This window comes from Heliangelus exortis, chromosome 16, assembly GCF_036169615.1.
Source record: "Heliangelus exortis chromosome 16, bHelExo1.hap1, whole genome shotgun sequence".
Taxonomy (NCBI): domain Eukaryota; kingdom Metazoa; phylum Chordata; class Aves; order Apodiformes; family Trochilidae; genus Heliangelus; species Heliangelus exortis.
Genome location: NC_092437.1, coordinates 9,421,120 through 9,443,538, shown reverse-complemented (window position 1 = coordinate 9,443,538; position 22,419 = coordinate 9,421,120). Strand labels below are relative to the sequence as shown.

Here is a 22,419-nt window from a genome sequence, read left to right as displayed (position 1 = left end):
TCTGTGTTTCAGAATACTGTGAATGTGTTCCACCTATCCCAACAATTGTTGGCAGGGGAACTTGGAACAGGAAACAGAAACGCCTGGGAAGCAGTCTGTGTTCCTGCCCCTCAGGCAATTGCACAAGAGCCACACAGGCCTCTGGTCTGTGTTGACTGATAGGTGAGTAATGCCTGAAGCCATCTTCTTTTGAGTGCACTTCCTCTTTTAGATCAAGAATGAGACATACATTGATTAAATGACTTACCTGGGTCACAGTGACTCATTGGTAGAAGCAGGAGTTAACACCTGATATCATTAAATTCCTGCTTTCTAGACCTCATGGCCTCTTATTTCTCATGCCCTTCTCTTTGCTCTCATGGCCTTTTTGCCTCTTGCCCACTGCAGGATTTGTTATATGTGTGATTTCCAAGGTAACAATATCTGATTACTGCCAGGAAAATGAGACCTCTGTCCTTTGCATACAGATGTCTATGGGTGTACAAATAAGCTAAAGTTCCATTTATTTCTTATCTTTCTGGAACATGTTACCTTACTATGCCAGAGCTGGTGTGGTGCCAGGTCTCCTCTGCTCCTGTGCCTCTGGCATTGCACATGATGGTGTTAGTCTGCTCTCTGATATAGTTTCCATTTTTCTAGAAGTATCTTTGCTGCAGTTTCCCTGGAGTGGGAACACTGCCCATCTGCACTATTAGTACAATAGCATAATTGGTTTTATAAGTGGGTGGGTTTTATAAGTCCCAGTTTGGTATTCAGCTAGGTATAACATCTGTTGTGATTGATATTTTAGAACAGGTCTGTTTGATAAAAAGTTACAGTAAAGCCTTTAGCTTCCTACCAGATAGCTAAATAATTCACAGGAATAGATCTCTAATCACTTTAAACTTCTTACATTAGAGAGTAAGCAGAAAATTCAGAGGCAGCATACCCTGCTGGATCGTGTTTTCGTCAAGCTGCTGTACTGAGAATGAAGTATTTTCAGGTTTTTAATGATTCCTGAGGTATGGTGGAGTCAAATCCAGCAAAAATGGTCTGTTACATTTTTTTTTAGTGATAATCCTTATAATTTGGCTGCTAAGTGCTAGCAGTCGGTGCAGAAACCGCATCCTTTAAAGTCTGCAGAAAATGGAACTGTAGGCTGCACGGGCATCATGAGATGCGAAGAAGGTTAAGGCGAAGAAGCGGTAATTGGGAGCGTCAGGCAAAGCAAGGCCGGTTCTGTAAGGAACAGACCCTGCCAGGGCGCGGGGTACAGCTGTGCCCGCCTTGTCACCCCTGGGCAGGGGCAGCCCAGGCTCTATCCCGGCAACCCCGGCCCCTGCCCGGCGTGAGGAGCGGGGGCTGCCCGGCTGGGGACACCGAGCGCCTCCGCGCTCCCTTCGCAGCCCGGGCAGGCAGCACCGGGACTCCGCCCGGCCCGCCCCGCCGCCTTCCCCCGCTCAGCGGCGGGGCCAGGGCACGGGGGAGGCGGGACGGCTCCTTCCCCGCCGCCTTTGAGCCGGCAGCCGGCCCGGGCTGCGGGGAACGAAGGTCGGCGAAGGCGCCGTGCCTTGCCGCCATGGCGGGGACCCGCCGCTGGGCCGCCGTGCCGGTGCTGCCGGTGCTGCTGCTGCTGCCGGCCTTGCCCCCCCGAGCCGCCGCCGGCTGTGCCACCCTCGGGCTGTGCTGCCCGGGCCGCGACCCGGCCTGTCTGAGCCAGGGCTGGCGGCCCGACGGCTCCCACGGGCCCTGCTACTGTGACCAGGTCTGTGCCCGCACCCTCGACTGCTGCCACGACTACGCCCAGGCCTGCCCAGGTGAGTGCCCAGCGGGCGCTGCGGGTGCTCCAGGGTCCGGCTGCCTCCCGGGGTGACCCTGCTGCCTGCCCTCGGGGCTCTGGCTGCCTGGCTGCGGTTAAAAGCGCTGCAGGGCTCTGCTTAGCTTCTGGGAAAAAACAAGAGGGGACATGTGGAGATGCAGGTGGCCAAAGGAGAGATGCTGTAGGCACTTGTCTTCCCACCGGGGTTGTGGTTCTTGAGATGCTGAGGTGTCCCTGCAGCAGATAGCTGGCAGGACACATCTGGATGCTGTGTGTTCGTACATGATAGAAATGTGAAATGATGTGTTTCCCAAGTCAGCATTCCTTGATTCCTTTCTCTCTTGACTGAGCTCCTATGGATGGGATAAAATCTGCTGCTCCCGTCAATCTGCACACCCCTGCAAAAGGTGTTGACAACTGCAGCCCCAGCACTGATCAGGGAGAGCCTCAACCACTGTGCTGGCACTGCTGGGTGCTGAGTGCCCAGGCAGTGCTGCCTTACCAGGGAGCACAGCAGCACTCCCTCCATAAATATCTTCTGTTAAAGTGTGGATGTGAGCTAAGGAGAAGTTAGTTTAGTGCACAGTACAATCACAAATTTCCTTCCCACAAGCAGCATCTTGAAGAAGTCTTACCTGTTCCTTTTTTCTTCTCTTTTATTTTCCGCCTGTATAGCTGTGCCTTTGCAGTTTTGCTCTGGGCAGATGGGCAGACATTCCCATGATTTGTCTTTTTTCTTTCAAAAGAGAGATGGAAAATGGGTGGGAAATTAGTTCATTCCAAAGGGATTTAAACAAGCTATGTCTGTGAGAACAGGTTGGCAGGTCTGCAGACCAACAACTCCTGAGTGTGTCAGAGAGGAGTGAGCTCAGGATCCCCTAAACCTGCCTCTCCTCTGCCTGAGGGAGGGCACCCCAGGTCTGCGGGGAGGCTGCACCTTGCCTGTCCTGCTGGTGGGGCTGCCAGGGGTGTGTTGGTAGGTGCTGGTTGCCCTGTGATATGACATCTGGACACGGTTGGGCTGTTGCCTGCTCCTTCAGTACTGCTGCATCTGAACCTTGCTGCCTCAGAGTATGAAAAAGTAATAAGAAAAATGTGTTTGCAGATCCTTGTTTTGCTTTTTGAGGGAATAGCAGAGGGCAGCCACTGCTCCCCTTCTGTGCAGGACACCTTGGCAGCTGTACCCGCTGCCGCCCAGCGCTCTCCCAGCCCGCTGCCATCCTGTGGCTCACCGGAGGAATAACAGCATCCAGCTTACGGAAAGAAAAAAAGTTTTGTCCAGGATGCGGTGTTACTGCGTTACTTCGTTTGATTAATTTGTGTTGGATATAAGGGACTCAGATCTGCTTTGACTTATATTGCCTTTGGAGCCTGGCCTTTTTACAGTAGCTTTTTTTCCTCCTGCCACTTAAGAGCTGCTTTATCAAACTGACCTGTAAACCTTAACATTAAGGCAAAGGTATTAATATCTGAGGCCAAACAAAACTGAAAAGAGCAGAAGAATCCAGTTGGATGCGATTCACTTTTCTTGTTCTTCCAGTTTCAGTTCCTCCAGTGCAGGTCCCAGTTTGCAGGGGGGGCTTGCAGTGGTGTAGCTAGAGGGAGATGACTGGCCCCATGTAGGCTGGATGGGCAGGTGGTTTCCAGGGAGAAGACCTATAGGGAGTGGCCCAACACAGCTGTGGGACCACTGTAAAATAAGAAGGTTGTGTGAAAAAGCATTTTTTCTGGAGAGACCTCATCACTTGCCTCATTTCTGTAACCTTCCACGTTGCTGTGTGTTACTCTTCCTCCAGTTAGCCCCTGTGTGGTGTCTCAGTGGAGTGCCTGGAGTGGCTGTGCTGAGCCTTGCAAGACCACGTATCGTGTTCGGAGGAGGCAGATCCTCCAGGAGCCCAGGAACGGTGGAGAGGTGTGTCCTGCGCTGGAGGAGAGGGCTGGCTGTGTGGAGTATTGGACTCAGCAAGGAGCAGAGTGCAAACTGTCCCTGAGTAAGTCTGCTGAAATTGTGTCTGGGTAATCAGGGGGAGGACAGAGCTGATCTTTCTTGACTGTGCTTGAAAAGAATTGTTTGCAAACACCAGCATGTTTGCTCTGGGCCTGTCTGGTGTAATTAGAACTGAGCTCTTCACACAGGGCCTTAGAGGTCCTTCCTGGGACAGTAGTGTCTGCCATTTGGAGTGATCTGCTCTGGTTCAAAAGTGAAATATTACAGGTCTTTTGTGATCTGACCTATACAAGTGTAGATGTCTGACAATTTTGATAGAGTTCATAGATTTATGCCTGTTTAAAACTTTTTTACGTGGGTGCTGAGCACTTTTTTTTATTATTATTATATTTTATGAGTCATCTGTAAAAAGTCATGAAGGAGCAACACCCATCAAAGGCAAGGTATGACTTCTCTGTGCTGGAGCAGAGTGCAGGCAGAGGAGACCTCCAGCTAGTTTCTGGAGGAAAAGCCTGACTTCAATTTGTTCAGCTTTTCATGACATACCTTTACTGCTTTTTAGAAGAACTGCTTGTAATTTTTGCTGGCATTTTGGGGTCAAAATTTGTCAAGTCTGAATGCTGGCTACAACTGACTACTTCAAATATGTTGAGAGTTGGTATGAAGTGAGTATTGCCTCCCCTCTCTGTCATTTGGGTGTGCCTGATAAGAAAGCTTCCTCTGCTAAGGCAAAAATCTGTCAACAGTACAGATTCTCTTTTCAGTGAATGGTTCATGGTCACAGATAATATGAAAATACAAAATTAGCATTGTTTTTGTCTCCTTATGGAGATGAAATTGTATGACATTAAAGGCCCCATCTTTGCTGTTTTACAGACATCAATGGCTTCAGTGCAGTATTGCCACTTATGCTCTGTACTCCTTCTCTTTGATATTCACAGTCCCAGCATTAATAACAACAGGAGGGTTTGGAAAAGCAAGGAAAAAAAGAGCTGCAGCTGATGGTAATGAAAAAGCAGGGTAAGTTGGAGGGTCAGCACCAATGACTTAGTCATGCTCCACCTTTACTGGTTGCAGTTTTGGGCCCAGCTTTTTGCTGGTGTTTCTCAGCAGAAGGGAGGCACTTCACTAGAGCAGGCTGCTGCTCTACCCTCAGTGACAGCAGTTATCTGCAATGCTACAGGAGGTTGGGGGTCTGCCTTGATCTAAGGCCAGTACAAGACTGAAATTCAGCCTGTCATTCATGGCATTGCTGCTTTTTAAGGTTGTGTGGTCAAAAAGCTGAAGACCATCCACTTCAGCTCTTAGAAAATGGGATCTTGTGCACTTTGCACTTTTTTACACACAGCTGGGATAAATTCTCAGGGGACAGTTGTTGGATGGGAAGCACACCTCTCTCCCATTTGAGCCCCACTTAGCTGTAACACTGCCTGTTTTCTTTCTCCTGCAGCTCTGTTGCACAGCACAGGTCCAGGCAGGGTTGTGCAGAAAGCTCTGTTGCATTTTATCTTCTGAGTCACAGCCACCTCTGTGTGTGCTGCTCTGCCTCTGGGCTGGTGCCTCAAACACAGAGGAGATAGATTCAGCCTTCCCAGTCCTCAGTCATCACTTGCAGTGACAGAATGCTGATGGGAAAGGTTATCTTCCACTCTGTAACCCCTTGTACACAGCTTGCAAGTTATTCCCCAGGGTTCTTGCTGCAGTTGCTGGTGGCTTGCCTGGTCCTTGTTGAGAGCTGACATTCCTGTAAACACTGCATGGACTTTCCCTGAGCTGCTTTTGCAGCATGAACCAACCTTACACTTGTTTCATTTCCCCACATGGTGTTGTACCTGTAAGTATTTCCATTGTGTGTGGCTGCAACTGTCACCCTCACGTAAGTCTTTGAAGGAAAGAGCATCTGTTCACCCTGAGCCTCCCTTGGACTCCTCATTAGTTGAGCCTTCTCACTTTAAAATTCAAGAATGTGAGCATGGCTCTATTGCATGTGGTTTTATCCTTGGTTTCTTTCCCTCAGATAAGACAAGGAAGCAAACTGCTCAACTGGTTCAGTGTGCTACTTGGAAGTGTTTGGAAATCCCCAAAATGGGGATGACTGATATGGAACCAGCCTAGACTAGAACCCAATTCTCTGCTGTGTTTACACTGAGCTGCTTTGGTTTTCCCCTCCAAGCAAGGCTATTTTTTTTTTTAAGCTTTTCAGTTAAAAGGTAAAATTCGGAAGCACAGAAAAGTCTGAGCAGGACAGAAGTGCTGGTTCAGTCTGGTAGTCCTTCTCACTTAGATTGTCACATGGCAAAACTTTGCAGACCAAATCTTCTGTTGCAATTTGCTCTACAAAGCCCACTATAAATAACTGAGAACAGAAGATAGTGTGGTTCAGCAAATGGATACCAGCCTTGGAATCAGAAGTCTGGTCTGTTGTGTTGTTTTCTGGGTTTTTTTTGGTTGGTTGGTTGTTTTTTTTATTTTTGCTTGAATAAAATGCTTAACCAATCTGTGTTGCTATGTGTAAAAGCAGTGTATCAGTAACAGATGAAATATTTTGGTGTTGGTTGAAAACACCAGCAGAGCAGTTTTATTCCCCCTTTAACCTTGACAAATGCAGGTAGTCCACTTCTTCTAGTTTTTATGACCTGGGGTGGATTTTTGGCTGTTTGCTTATTATTTTTCTTAATTAGTGATCTGTTGTCACCCAGTTTCTCTTCCAGTCCCCTGGAGGGCTCTGATCAGGTTACTGAGCTAACTTACTTGATTATTTTGGTTGCAGGTACTGTGTTGAATTCCAGCTTGTGGCCATCACACCAGGCTGCTTGCACAGCCACCACCCATACACTCACTGGATGCAGTACCTCAGGGAGGGCCACACAGTCTGTGTGGAGTGCCAGCACCCAGCTTTAGACTCCAGAAGTCTCCATTGTTCTGGGGATGGCAGTGGAAGCAAAAAGTAAGAGTTCTAGCTTTTGTTTTCATGATGAATTTTTTATTCTCTTCTTGATCCACTTGTCCCAGTTTCATAATGCATTGCATGCAGCTCTCTGGAGCACTCTACATATATTAACTGGTCTGTTGCATACCATGGCTTTCTTGCAGAGATGAAATGACCTGGTATAGATCATGTATTAAACCAGTGGTAGAGGCAGGACTGAAGTGTGGGAGTACTCACTTAGTCTGCTAAATATTTGACTGGGATGGGTGTGGAGGTTTTTTGTTTTGTTTTTGTAGAGACTCTCCATGCTTCTAAGGTTAACAGTTCTGTCAGATGTCAAATATAACCTAACCTGGTTTTGATTTTTAAGCACCAGGGATTTTGTTTCTACAAATGACTCTTTATGAGTACTTCTGGTGAGTGGTAGCTGGCTTGGGGCTTGAGGTGCATGCTGGCACCCGAGGATGGAGGGAAATACTGTTGAGTCTTTGCAGTTCCATCATCCTTTCCCTGGAAACCTGAAGAAGCTTTGGGGTGATTGATAGGGGCCACCTACCCTGTACAAACTGGGCAGACTCCAGCAAAGATGAAGCTGCAAAACGCATCTGTGGCAGAGAGAGCAACAGAGGAATCCTGGCTCCTGAGCCTCTCCTGTGGTCACTGGAGTTTCTGCACTGGTTTTGTGCTCTTATCTCTGTTGTTAGCTCATCAAAGCCATCCTCTGGTTAGCAGCCCTGTGTGTAAGTGAACAAAGTTTCCCTTACATTTCATAGGGACCTTTTAGATAACTCCCACATATCCCCTAGATAAGTAACCTTGAGAGCCATGGTCTGGTGTTCTTTATCACTATTTGACCTTAAAGTTGGGGGTCAAGGAGATTGTTGTCCAAGGCTGGGTATCTTGCTTGATTTTCTTGATATAAACATTTCAAGTGCTAGCATTTGCTACAGGTATTCTTGATATGAACATGATGCCCTTGCTCGTGGGGTGAAGGGAGAGAGAAGGTGAATGGACTTGATTTATGGCTAAGTCAGTTTTTACCTCTTCCACCAGCAAGAAGAGAGAAAGCAAGTTAAGCTTCTGTGTTTAAGGACTAAAGCCTTTTAAAGGTAAAGCTGCAGCCAGTTTTTAAGGGTATGGGACTGCTCTGTGCATAGCCTGCTTTATCTGGGATCTTAATCCTCCCTGTGCAGATTCTGGTATTTTGAAATTACTCGGAGCCAAAAGAAAATAGTGAACCTTTTCCAACCATTTGTGATGCATAAAACTGTTCTGGAGCATGACATCTCATTAAACCAAGAACAGGGTTATCTTTATGAAGCTGGAGCAATAATAGCAGTTTCCACAGAGCTGTAAAACAAGCAGAAGTCAAGGGTCTGATGGGCTATTCTGTGGGCAGCCCTCTGCATAGGGCAAGAGTTGACCCAATTGTATTTATGCTTCACCAAAGATCATGGCTGGGACACACTTCTGTGAGGAATTAGCTTAAGTCACTATATGCTAAAATGCCAAAAAATGTGAAAGGGCACAGCACTAAAGCAAAATTTCAGTTTCTGTGACTTTCAGGTCAGCATTGTTTGTGCAGCCAGTGACTGCTAAAAATGTCCTGTGGATCTGCTTGCTTATTTTAATAGGATATTTCTCTATTCATTCCTGGTCAGTGTACTGATGGACTGCTTGGGAGAAAAAGTGTTTGTTGTTTGTTTTTTTCTTAAGGGGTATGTGAGTAACCTTGTTCCAACACTTGTGGGTCTGGTACTTCCAGGCAGCTGCTTCCAGCAGCCATGTTCATGTGTAGCTCTTAGCAAGGCAGAAAAGTTTAGGCAAGTGTTCCCCTAACCTGGGTATCCAGAGATGCTCGTGTCCCTGCAGCTGCTTGCACAGATCTGTGTTGTGTTCCTTGTGCTTGCTTACTCAGCATCTCAATGGCCATGGGTGGCAACAGAGCTCTGACTGCTGAGAGGGAGCATGGGGGTTATAAAGAAAAATGGAGAAAGAGGTGTTTTACCCACATTGCAACCTGTCAGTTGTTTCAGTACAGAAGTTATGGGGGATGATGGTGTGCTTTGCAAGTTGTTGGATGCAATGCTGGGCACCTCGAGGGAATGTTTCTGTGAATGCTTTTGAACTTAACATCTGGAGTATGTGCTGCTCTGGGTTCTCCCTGCTCAGTGTTCCTGACTGCTGTGACTTGACTTTACACTATTATAATCCTATGGGGGTCACTGTGGTTGCTTCTTTACAGTGGTAGAAAGGCTGAAATAGGTCCATGGAGTAAAAGTCCATGTTAGCAAATTAATGGGATTTACTGGGTGATTGTACAAGTGACTGCTCTGCAGTGGAAGTGCAGCACAGTAACTTTCTCCCTCTTATGGTTGTGTTTCAGGAATCAGCTGTTGCATTGGCAGGCAGTAGGGAACCCTCAGTGCAAGGGAACCTGGAAGAGAATTCGCCAGCTGGACACTTGCTCTTGCCCTTCTGTCCACAGCTTCTTGTTCATCTGACTTGTGACACTCCCAGCAAGTGAGTGCTGTGATGGCTTGTCTGGCACCAACATGCTACAACAGTAGGAACCATGGCCAAAACAATGACTTCTCTGTGTCAGAGGCTATGCTATTTCCTTTCAAGAGGTTGCTGTCTGTACTGGGGCATACTGAATCATAGAATTGTTTTGGTTGGAAAAGGCTTTTAAGATAATCAATCCTTAACCCAGCACTACGAAGTCCACTGCTAAACCATGTCCTTAAGCATCACATCTACAAGTCTTCTGAATACCTCCAGGCATGGTGATTTAACCACTTCCCTAGGCAGCCTTTTCCAGTGCCTGACAACCATTTGAGTGGAGACTTTTTTCCTAATATCTAATCTAAATCTTCCCTGGCACAACTTAAGGCCATTTCCTCCTTTTCTGGGAGAAGAGATTGATCCCCACCTGTGAGAAAAGAAGGAACCAGGGATAAATAGGCCCTTGGATGTCAGGTTGCAAGGAACATCTCTGAGTTGCCCCAAAATGCAGTGCAGTCCTGGGGCTCTACATAAAAACTCATCTCAGCTGTACCAAGAGGACTAGGTATAGCCTTGTATTTATGACTGGAAAATATTTGAAATATTTTCTTATATTCTGCTGATTTATATTCATACTTTTCTATAAATGAAAATAAAGGAGACTGGAGACATTCTCCCAGTGTGTATCTGTTTGATGAATCTGTGTAGTGCCATCTCTTTAGCTCCTGAACCAACCTCCTTTGTTCCAGCCAATCTTGCCACTGACTCTTCTGCACCACCAGGTAAGAATGGAGAAAAAGTGGCTGCTGTCCAGCTCCAGAACTAATCAGGAGAGGTAGAAATCCATCACCATGACTTACCACTATGCTGAAATGGGTGCAATCTTTCTTTAATATAGTTCTGAATATGCTGAAGCAAGAAAGGACTTACATTTTGTGGCAGAGCACTGCAGTGGTGAGCATCAAGGTAATGAGGTAATATTTAGTCCTGACACAAATCTGTTTGGTTGTGAATCTTTCCAGGTAGAAGGCTACCCACTTGCTTCAGTGTCTTGAACAAGCAAGCCTTGAAAGAGGTTCTTTTGGTGATATTCCATCCTATTCTGGCAGAAACTGTAGAAAACTGGCCAGTTTAGATATGCTGTGTGGAAAGTTTGCAGAATTAGTCTCTTATGTGAGTGCAGGTAGCTGTGGAGAGTTGGGAAGTCTGAGAACAGGCTGCTCAGAAGTAGTTTTATGTCACATCACTACAGAATTTGGGCTTCCTCATTGACTGTACAAACAAATCCTGTTGAGAAATTCCTGGGGGAAGGAAGGAGAGAGATGCAAGTGTGTGTGGATGAGAGAGAGCAGGAGTGAGCCTTTTAAGTAGCAGATAATGAAGCTGTCAGATCACTTTCTTTGTAAATGAACATCAGCTCATGATGCAGACATACACCAGTCCTGCCTGTTTCCCTCTAAGGGATTTCTCACCATCCATTTTCCTAATCTCTGATTTCTACTGCCTGATTTTTGGGCAAGACAAGACTATTGGAAACACAAGGCAAAATACTACTTTAAAAAGGCTTTGTACAGTAAACAAGCAAGGCAGCCTCACACTGGGGAGAGACTGTTCACAGGAGATGACAGCTGTTCCCATGACAACACTAAAAACCTTTTGCCACTGGGTATCAGCAGGGGAACATCTTCTACAGCAAGTGCATGAAGCCAGGAGCTTAGTCCTTGTCTTCCATGAATCTTCCTGTTGGGCACTGACAATGAGGAACTCTCAGCTGTGCACATGCAGCTCCACCTTCCAGGCACCAGCCTGGCTTCAGGTGAAAGGAAGAGCAAATCAAGCCAAAGCACCAGTGAGCTGGATTTATATAAAAGGAAAATTAAGCTTGACTGATGTTCCTGCACTTCCTTCTGCTTTCCAGCTGAGGATCTAAATTTTTAATGATGAAAAGCCCAGCAAAAAATCCAGGCTGTACTGCAAACTGCAGAAGAAACCATGTGATTTTTCTCTTTTGTAGAGAAATCTTTCATCATCATGAGATGGAGAGATAGGGAGTCCCTGGGACAATGCTGCTTTTCTTCACCCTGTAATGTCCAGCCACTGACTGAACAGTTTTCTCCTGCATTTGAAACAGAAGGTTATAAAAGACCGTTTTATTTTATTTTTTTTTACCATGGGATCCTCATTAGGGACACCACCTCCCTGAGTGTCATGATATGTGGGATTGCAGTCATCTGAATGTATGAGCATCTGCTTCCTTTGTTAAGGAGAAAGCCCTTGTGTGTTTGGAAAAAAAAGAGAAAATATGCCCAGAAGGCTTGGGAGTAAAAGGAAAATTAAAAAAAAAATAAAAATTAAAAATAGCTTTGTTGCCCTAAGGACAAACTGATTTTTTCTTTTGCTCCATGGCCAGAGGAATTGAGCACATTCTGCTTGAATGCTAGGCCTTCATGGCTTCTCCATGAATGAGACTATTCTGTTATCATTAGCTTTTCAAACCTATTTTTTCCCTTAATTTTGAGTACTTCGTGTGTTTAAATATTCAAATGACTGGCTCTTTTTTTTTTTTTTTTCTAGTTTGCTGGGGGTTTTTTGTGAAGTTTTTTTTCAAGTCCAGTTTTAACATTAGTTGCTTGGTGATAGTCATGATACTGCAAGTGGAGGAGTAGAGGTGAGAAAGGAGAGGGGAGTCTGAACCAGCAGAGATTATTCAGCTCTGCAAATATGTCTCCTGCAGCTTAAGACTAGAAATCCAAATACTAGTGAGATACTTTTTGCTTTTTTGTCCTTTTTTTGAACACTCTGGCTCCTCAATTCTCAACCCAGGTGAAATGCATTCCCTTACAAAAAGTGTTCTGTGTAACTGGGACTGCAAATCTCTTCTGTCTGAGTCCCCAGAGTGCAACTGGACATCTTCCCTTTCCAAGTGTGAGTGTGTCTGTATCTGTGGTGTGCTCCCCTGAAGCATCATCCTGGTTGCTGGGGTGAATTGTGGGATGCAGGAGAGCATCTGCAATTGTGTTAGAAGGTTACTAGCTGGAGAAACTGGGTTTTTCCCATATGATAACAGGATGCTGTTATTTTTCCAGTCTCCATTTTAACACTCTCTAGCAGCTGGATGCAATATGGCAGCAGATCTTTATGCTTTAACAAAGGAAATGCTTTAACAAAGATGGTGGCTTAGGGTGTGATTTCAATTCAAGGGGATAAATGAGTGAGCGGTTTCACAAATGATGCTCAGGCACAATGTGAGTTGCCTCACCCACCTCTCCCCCTCAGCTCCTTGCTGGGGCATTGCCTGAGCTCAGCAGTCTGTAATCACCAGTGGAGAGAGCTGATCACATGTAGTAATGAAATCCCACAGCCACAGAGCTTGTGTTCTGCCTGGCTTTCCCCCCCCCTCACTTTGTGTGTTTGGGGTGAATCCTGACAGGTGCTTGGGTTCATGTGCTGAGCTTCTCTGTGTGCTGATTCCTGATGTCATCTGCCCAGTTTGGGAACAGAGTCCTAAGTCATTCATCATCCTAAGGCAAGTGAAAAAAAAGCTTAAAATATTTCCAAGAAAAGCACCACTGTTTATTACCCTGGCTAGGCTGGAAAGTCTTAGTTACAGCGTGTTCTGAGGACTGCCAGGCAGCCCCAGAAGAAATAAGCCCATGAGCCCCCGGAGCACAGCCAGCACCCAGGGCTTGTGTGCAGGGAGGTAAGAGCAGCTTAAGGCTGCCTCATTTTCCACTAAACAAATGGGAAAGGAGCTGTGATGTGAGAAAGGGAAAGCACTATGGGCACTGGGGGGGGGCGAGGGGGGATATCAGTGCCTTATGCAGGAACAGGTTCCCATAAAAATGAAATTATTATCAGCTGGGAGTCACAGTCTTCTCTGCTAAACATGACCCTTTATAGTTGTAAGCTTACTACCAGCATGGCTCTGTGAAATATTAACACTTCTGATGTAAGACATGATTTCTTCCTGTTGTATTTATTGCTGCCTGGCTGCTGGGAGAGATGTGTGAAACCCCTCCTCTGCCCTGACAGGGGCAGGCTACCACCATGGGAGACACAGCTTGATAAGAAAAAGGCAGGAAAAAAAAAGCCATGGAAAAGAATCTGCAGAATTTCCACCTTCTGCTGCAGAAGAATGGAGTGTGAACTGCAGGACCTGGTGAACATAAACATCTCAGCTTCCAAAAACTGTTTAAGCTCTTGACTTCAGGCAGCAGACGTCTGAACAGAGCAGCAAGTACACACACTGACCCTGCCAGCCCTTGCAGTGCCCCCTGTGCATCACTGCATCCTCATTACCCATGGACGCTGCTTCCTTATATGAGCATTTTCTCTGGAGAACACGGAGGCAGAGCAGTTTTGTGTCCTGTGAAGCAATGCTCACACCTGCTTTGTTACTTTGATTTAATAATCCAATAGATCTTTACCTATTTCCAGTTTTCAGGTCTGTCTGTGGCAGCGTCTCCCATGCATACAGCCTGACTGGTGGCAGCTCAGCAGTTGAGGCAGATTCCCTTCCTGAGTGGCCAGAGGTAAAGTCCCAGCTTGTTCACTTTTGAATTTAAGTGGTCTCTATTTGCCAGTGATAGTTCAAAATTTATATTGCTCTAAATCCATGAAGCAGTGGGCAGAATTCACTCTGTACGTCTCATACCATGAATGGAAGCTGGCCTGGAAGTCAGTAGTGAACTTGACAGAAGAAGGATCCAGCAGATAGATTGCTGTGCTTTGGAGATGCTGCCTGGGGACTGGAAAGGCTGCACAAGAACCTGGGTGATGGGCTGGTGGTTTAGGGCATTTCCCAGTCTGTCCCTGCCCAGCTGCCTCTGTATGTCTTATGGCTTCTATCACAGTATTGGTGTTTCAGGATGATTTTAATTTGTTTATGATGTGGATGGGCTTTTCTTTTCTTTTCTTTTTCTTCAAATGCAAGTGCTACCCAGGGCTGTTACTGCTCCTTGTGAGTGGTGGCCCTACCAATGTACAGTCATGAACACCTACCCACCCAACCTGGGCTCACAGGGCGTGTGTGGCTTCATTTTTGTGTCACACCCACCCACCCACCCACCCACCCACCCACTTGCTTTCAGATCTCTGTCCTTTGAACACAGAGGAGATCAAAACCAGCTCTCAAATCCGCTCGTGTTCAGTCTCCTCCTTGACCTCTGTCAAGGGGGGGAATAGTGAAGCTTCATAAGGAAATTCATTTTACACAAGATCCTGGCCCTGCAGATAGCTATGTTATAACTGACTGTGTTAATTTGTGTGCCTATTTTGCTGCTTTTTTTTAATCTTTGCATCTATTAATTATTGCAGCACGGTTCTTACTGATAACTCTCTGGCAGTTTGTGCTGCTGTTCCAAAGTTATAAAATGATACAGTTGGCAGAATGGGTACAGACATGTACAGTTAATTGGGTTTTTGCAGAAGGAAATTACATAGTATAATAATATGCCCAGGGTGCCATGGGGAGTACAATTTCTTATTGCTTTAGTAAATAGAATTGGGAGAATATGAGATCTGAGTTATAAATTGTCTCAGAATTTATCCAAAAGTTGAAATCCTGTCACTGAGTTCTCCCATCACAGCCTTGGTGCTGCGAGGGAACTTGGTATTTTTCCCCCAACCAGTTCACACAATCAAAAAACAAGTGGTGGCTACCAAGAGGTGAACTGAGAAAACCCAGAGCTTTGCTGAGGGAGCAGAGCACTTCTGTTTCTCACAGGTTTGAGTTTTGTGGTTTTTGTTGGTGGTTTTGTTTGTTTGGCTTTTGGGGTTTTTTTGTTTGGTTTTTTTGTTGTTGTTGTTTCTTCGGAAGGAGAATTGGATAGACTTCCTTGGAGGGTTTTCTGTTTTGTTTTGGTTTTTAAGTGAGAAAGGTTGGTGATAATGTTTTTATTTTTCTGCTAAATCCAGTCTTGGGTCAGCTTCAAAGGTGTTACACAGATAGAGTGGTTTTGGTGTGTGTGAAGACTTTCTTAAGTACAAGCATGAACAACTTGAAGGAAATTTGAAGAATAAATGGAAATGGAAACTGTGTTTCATGTAAGAAGCTGTGTTTCATGTTCTTTTATTTTGAAAAGAACAGCTCCTCCCCCAAAAAAGTTTGAGTAGCAAATCTGGATTATTGCTACCAGGTGCCTTATCTGGAAATGTCACTAATTTGATATCAGTCTCAGCACTGTGATGTCTCACAAGTGCTGTGAGCTGGAGCACAGCAGAGACCTGGATCCCAATTTCTTGTTCAACTCCTGCCTTCTGCACCTCTTTTTCATTTCATCTTCTCAGCTGTCAAAGGGGGGTTGTAAACTTGACCATTTTTATGGAAATCTGAAGGGCTCAGAGTCCTCAGCAAGATGCTCTGGGTGCAGGCAGCCTGCTCATTTCTTCCCGCATAGGTGCACAGTGTGCAATCTCCTCTCATCATCTCCACTAATCTCATTAAAGCTCTGGTTCTGTGAGTTGAGGGTTTGTAATTTTTTGTTGTTGTTGCTGCTACTGCTGGTTTTTTTTGCATCACCACTCATAATTAAAGTGACAGCTCTTGAACTAGTATGTCAAAACAGCACGGCTGAGGCAGGGAAGTACCGGGAAGATCACCTGTGATCAGGTAACAATGGTTCATATTTAAGGGGGTACATGGTAAATCCTGGATCTAGCTGGCTCACAGGGAATTTTCTCCAAGGACAGGGTGGTGTTGAGAGTTTTGCACAACTGTTGAGGCCCCACCCCTTGGGGTCTTCGATGGAACCCATTTAATATCTGGTTTCTGTCATTGTGCCAGAGCCGTAGATGGGGAGCTCTGAATCCTAGCAAATGTTTTCAGACTTAATTTTTAATCTATACAAAAAGAGAAATGTAAAGGACATTATTTTGGTTTGAAGATCAGTTGAGCTCTCCAACTTGGTTGGGAATTCATTGTGTCCAGGAATCCCAGCTCTTTGTTCCCCAGTCTCTTGGCATCACAAAGCCAGGTACCCTAATCCTCGGGGTATCTCAGTGGAGAAAGAACCCTGTACAAGAACCCTGGATTCATGGCAATATTTTTATATTGCCTTAAATAAACATCCATACTTGACCAGGGCTTTGTACTTCATTACACTGGCATGCTAAGGCAGTATTTATTTGCAGTGCTATGCAGTCTTACAATAATAACATTTGATGCTGCTTAACACTAAAAGTCTTGGATTTCAAGAGATGAAAGTATTTTTAGCTGGATGGAATCAGCCCTCCAGTGCTCAGATGATATATAGCAGAAGTCTGATCTGACAGTTCATTTCCTAATTACATTTCTAGGGCTGAAGCTGCTGACCCTTGGGAGCAGCCCCCCAGAGCATCCAGCCTGGTGCTGGTCCAGCGTGGCAGCCCCTGTGTTATACCCCTCTGGTATTTTACTTCTGAGACAATATTCTCTTTCTCTCTACACATATGAATGAAATACTTGATTTAAATACTCCTGATTGGTAAACACATATAATTTAAATGAAAAAGAGGAGTGAGCAGGTGGGGTGTGATTGTTTTTTACACATGTGCTGCCCTCTGTGGGTCACTGGAACAGGAATTTGGTCCTGGATTGCAACAGCTGGAGTAGTGCAATGGCTGCATGAGGATGCTTTGGGCAATCTAAGTGCTGCTAGGATCTCTGCCAGAAAGGAGATGAATGTACACAGCACAGTTGTGAACTGCTCAGAGAAATTAGTGGGTGGGTGGGAGGGGAAAGAGAAGGAGGGAGGTGGGGCTGCCTTTTTCTCCTGTGCTCTCATGCAGAGGAAGGCTGGTGACTGGGACCTATTGAAACGCTTATAATTGTCTCATTACGGACAGAAAATGTAATTAAAAGGGACAGAAATCTTTCTCCAAATTCAAAACACTGCAGTCTATCTTTGAAAGCAATTTTGGCTATTAGCACAGGCAGTAATGTCCCAGCAACTGAACCCAATCTAATTTCAGTGTCAAACCTCTAAGGAGAAAAAAATGAGTTCCCTTCCAGAGGCCACCTGACACAGCAGCCACGTCTGGAGGGACAAACAGGAGCATGAAACGGTGCAAGGAGCTCAGGTGGAACAGGCAGCCCAAATGTTGGGGGAACTTGGACATGGGTGGGCACCACCAAAGGAGCACAGGCTCTTTGTCTTTGCTGATCTGCTTCCCTTGGTGCATCCTTGCCCTGCGATGGAGCTCTGGTGAGGACACCAGCAGCACATGATTTTATTGTGTTTGCTGGAGCTGAGCCATGTTCTCCAGGACAAGAAGAAAATCGCTCACACCTTGGTCTTGTTTTGCTTAGATGTTAAAGCAACTCTGTGTTCTGGGAAAAAGCGTGTTCCCTGAATTTGTCAGTGGAGCTGAGATGTGTGTGAGAGAGACAGCTGGGTGAAGACTTGAACTTTCCCCCCCGGTTGGACACAGTGTTGTTTTCCCTCTCTTGCTCGGGCAGGGATGGCTTTAGGCAGCTGTGTCCCTGCTGCAGAAAGAGGGAGGCTCATCCAGGCTTGCAGAGCAGCCTGGGCAGGGGCAGAGTTAGTCCAGTACAGAGCTCTTTGGTGCTCTTCAAGCTTTCAGAAAGATCTTCAGAGCCCTGAAATAGCAAGAAATTTAGTTTCACATTCCTCAGGCATTATGAGGTAGAACAAACACATTTTGGTTCAGTAACCAGTAAGACTTGACTTCAACTATTGGTCTTTGAAAGAAAATCTAAAAAACTCTCCTCTCCCTCTGTTGTTCCATCATGTGTGGTGTTTTTCTTCTGGGATCCAAAGCAGAGGAGCTGAAGTGCAGAGAGGAAATCTGAAATATGTCTCCATGGTCTCTGTCTTAAAGACTTCAAGTATGGACTTTACAGCCTGGAAAGAGCCAGGGATGCAAGAGGAGACTGAAAAGAAGGAATTAACAAGAAAAGTAAAATCACTCATTTTTCATTTCATCTCCTGAGACATGAAAGAAGACTTTTGCAGCTAATGAATTATTTCTGAAAACATTAGTAATAGCTGCAAGCAACATTAACTTCAAGTTTCCCAATGAGCAAGCATCGTTTATGTGCTGATTTAAAATTCTAATGTATTTTCATTTGCAGTAGCTCAACTCTAACATGACTGGAGGTCTGGAAAGAGGCCAGAAGAAGCAGCCATGTTTCCAACAGTTTAGTAATCTCCTTAGATGCAGCAGTGGAAAACAGTGGCTGGATCCCATTGAAGCCTGGGGCAAGCAATTATCTCAGCAGAGAGGCTTCAGAGCCCTGTGATAGTTCTGGGGGTGTGGGGAGTTTCTCGTTGCTGCAAGGGCAGTGATGATTTCAAACTAAGCAGAAAAATCAGTCGTGTCACAGGTGAAACAGCTCTGCTGCTACTTAAAAACTCAGAGTGGGACCTCAGCCCAGCTGAGAGCAGTGCAAATTTTGTGCTGGACTTCATAGACGCTGGGGATTCTTTCTTCAAAGAAACCCTGTGGCTAAGATGGTGGTAAAACCCAGTCAGGAATGTGGTCTGGAATACAGGAATCCACCTGTGTGTGATCCCCTCCCTGCCCTCAGGTGGGAAGGTGGGGGTTCAGGGTCCCACATCACACCTGGAGCTGAGGTTGGTGACCACTGTGGCCATGGGGAAGGTGCTGCTCCATCTGAGTCTCCAGGCTTGGGTTGGCATCCCAGTGGCACCACTCAGTGCCTGAGGGATGTGTCATCCCAGAGAAAAAGAGAAACAGATGGTAGAGGGAGTTACAGTGGGAGGAAAACCCAATTAGAAGTCCCAGCATGGTTTGTGGTAGGGATATGGATCTTGAATAACAGCCAGGAAAAGAGGCACCCAGCTTTTTCACTCATGGGTGAGAACATTCTTGTCTCAAGCAGAGAATTTTATTGGGAAATGCTTTTACAAAGATTTTGAGAGATTCTTCTCTGAAGGGAGAGCAAATAATGGAGATACAATAGGGGAGATGGACTTAATACATTCAGAATGGGAGATTGTTATTCCAATGCAGGTTTTTCTTAGGTTCCTCCTCCTATACAGATGCTTAATATTTAACACAGCATCCTGGGAGTTTGTCGTCTGTAATCCCACCCTGGGAATACCCCCATCCCTTCCTGGCATAAACACCTGGTACCTTTGGGGTCACTCACACCCCTGTTTTGGCCATTCAGAAGTTCATTTTTGGCAGCAGTAAGCTTTAGCACCAGCTGAAGTCAGGCAGCCTGCTCTGCCTTGGTTGCTATAAAATCTCTGGTGTGGGGGATGGAATTTGTCCCTGAGCAGCCTGGAGAGGTGGCTGTGCTGGTGCTGTGGGATTCACAGCCTCTGGTGTGGGCTGGGGTGGGGTGAGCAGAGCCAGGGCTGGGGTGACAAGTGTGGCAGGGTGGCTGGGCTGGAGAGGCTCCTGCCAGGGGAAGCCCCCCCCATGCTGCAGGACAATGCTCCTCCCAGCCAATGCAGGGTCTGTCAGAGGGCAGAGGCTGTAAAAAAGGTCCAAGAAAGCTCTTTGCATATTCTCAGCAAGCACCTGGGGGATGCTGGACTCGGAACCAGCTGGGATAGGGACTGTGGAAGGGAAACTGTGCTGAACAGAGGCTCTCGGGCAGCTCTATGGATTCAGAGGGGGCAAAAAGCACCTCACCCCACCTCTACCCTGTTGTGCACCTGGGTGATATTTAACTCACAAAATACAGACCTTGAATTTCAGAAGATGTCTGAGCTGTGTATTTGTTCCTGTGTGGTTCATGCCTTGTGGCTTTGGCTGCCCCAGCCCTGCCATGGGGAGGAGCAGCTGAAGGGATGGGTGCTGGGCTGGGGCTTCCCACCCTTCCCACTCCTGACTTGCTGTCAAAGCAATCTTTGCTTTCCATACAGCTCTGCAGCCAGCACTGGGGTTGCTTTGCAGGTGTTCTGCACAGTGTGTCCTGCAGCACACTATTTATAGGAGGGCAAGGAGTCTTGAAGGAATGGGGTGCATGTTCTGGATGAGAAAGAGAGATGGAACAAAAAAAAGAGTGAGAAAGTTCTGGTTTCATTCAATGACAAAAAGGGTAAGGAATAAGACCAGAAAAATAATTCCTGAGTAACTGGAGAGATAACAAAACTAATGTATTCTTTGTTTATTCTTCCTCACTGTGAGTCCTTTTTTCCACGTAACTATATTCCTATCTGGTACTGTACTTTTAATTATCTTATTGGATGCACTCAGATCCTAACTAATGCTACTAAATGACTCCTGTGAAATAGATCCGTGTTTTCTCCCCATTGAAGGGTTCTCAGGAACAAAAGGGCAGAGTTAAATATAGGACCAGAGCTCAGGCATTCTCAGGCCTCACTATTATGCTAAGGCCATCAAGTCATCCTAGAAGCTCTTAACAGCAACACTGGTAGAAATTCCTGCCCATCCTTAAGCTTTTGGTTTTAAACAAAGTGCATGAAATGCTGTTTGAGTTTGTTCTGGAACTTGATGGGAGTATCAGTGGCACAAACTATTAATGATCCAAGCATAAATGAAACCTGCAGCACAGGACGTGGTGCCTGGTGTCCTTGTACATTTATAAAAACTTCTCTGATCCAGTCAGCAGTGTCCAATCTCAGCTTCCATTCATCCACCCTGACAACAGCAGTCCAAAAGCATTCAGTTGGGAAACAAGCACTTGCAAAATCCTTTCTTCATTTTCTCTTTATTTTTGTTATATGAATTCTGTATTTCCTGGAATAGAGGCCCTGAACTGCTGAGCTCAGTCTAAAGTCAGCCCAGCTAAGAAGCTCATTTATATTAATAGGAAATCAACTGTTCCTCTTTGCTGGGTTCCCAGTGGAGCAGCTGGTGGTCTGCTTTTTCTGTTCAGCCATCCTACTCCATACTGAAATGCCTCAAAAATATATGTTTGCTAGAAAATGTTGTTGGAAACCAATATTACTGAGGTGAAAAACAAATATATAGAGAAAACCCACCAATTCTCATCAATTAGACCTTCAGAAAGTGGTCAATTTTTTGTGTTGTATTACAGAGCACTTAATATCTGTCTTCTAACAGCCTTGTGGCTTTTAATGACTGATGATAAAAAAAACCCAAACAGAAGGAAACAGAGTTAGAGCTATGGCCAGATCATTTGCCAGGACCTTGTATTTAGGAGTTTGGGTCTAGATACTGCAACACTTTCCGATTTATTAATTCTTTGTCTTGTACTGTGATTTGCTCTTCCATTTATTTGCTATTTAGTGTTTAAACCATTTGGAGCTCCTGGGACATCCAGACATTCCCCTTAGTGCAGTGGGCAGCACAGAGCTGGGCTGGGGCTGGGGAGCCACTGTCACCTTGAAGGCAGAACCTGCCCAGTGGATGGGCCAGGGCAGCACTTGGGACCTAAGGACCAGCAGCACAAGCCCTGGGGGATGCCAGAGGCTTGGGAGGTGGGTGCACACTTGTGTAGAGCTGTAGGTATCTGAGCCTGCAGACTCTTCAAGGTCTTAATTTTTTAAGGCTTTTTTTGTCTTTGCTTATGTTCTCTTATGTTCAGAATACAATGTCTCCAATTTATTGTATCATCTGGCTATTAGTTCTGCCTGTAAAGGTGATTTTAAAACCGAGTAAAACTAGACCATGGACATCTATGAGAATGGATTTTTGTTAAATAATTTAAATTTATGCTTTCTCATGCCTGGCTCATTCTTCATCTGAGTGTCTCCTAGTGTTGGCCTCTCCACTGGTTAGTAGAGTGCTAGAAGCTGCATGGCTTTGCAGTTCATTTTAAGGCTAATTATCAAGACATGAAAACAGCATTCTACATTATTTTTTTCTGTTCAGCACATTGACCAGTGTATTTTAGCTTCAATTATTGTTAACAACATGTCTGCCAACATCATAAAAATGGCACTGAGTATAGCAGAACATAAAGCTACCTTTAGATCAGAGACATGGATTCACTGTTAAATTATATAAGGATTAAAGTATATGATGCAATGTTGTACAAATTTGCTCTTCTTTCCCAAAGCTAAGGTTACTCCTCAGTGCTTGTGTTTCTAACCAGAAACCAAAAACTTTCCTTGCTGTGACACATTAGTCAGCTTCTGCCTGGGTGGGTGCAGATGATACTCTAGGGCAAAGTTACCTCTAAATGCTCTTGCTTGCTGAGTTATAATGTTGTTGCATCTCTCAGTAGCTCAGTTTCCTTATGGAAAGTAGGAAGGAAGGAAAGTAAGTAGTAAGAAGCAGTATGGAAAAATCTAATCCATATTTTATAAGCAGAGTTATACAAAAAACTTGGATATT

General features: G+C 45.4%; 1 protein-coding gene across 1 annotated transcript; it reads left to right on the top strand.

The window, feature by feature from the left end:
* The first annotated feature begins 1,408 nt into the window (after positions 1-1,408).
* LOC139803533 (somatomedin-B and thrombospondin type-1 domain-containing protein-like) lies at positions 1,409-9,321 on the top strand. Its single transcript, XM_071759772.1, has 5 exons — positions 1,409-1,796; positions 3,595-3,789; positions 4,688-4,766; positions 6,517-6,693; positions 9,062-9,321. Exons 1-5 carry the CDS (start codon positions 1,559-1,561, stop codon positions 9,177-9,179), a joined length of 807 nt encoding a protein of 268 aa, XP_071615873.1. The 5' UTR covers positions 1,409-1,558; the 3' UTR covers positions 9,180-9,321.
* The last annotated feature ends 13,098 nt before the right edge of the window (positions 9,322-22,419 follow it).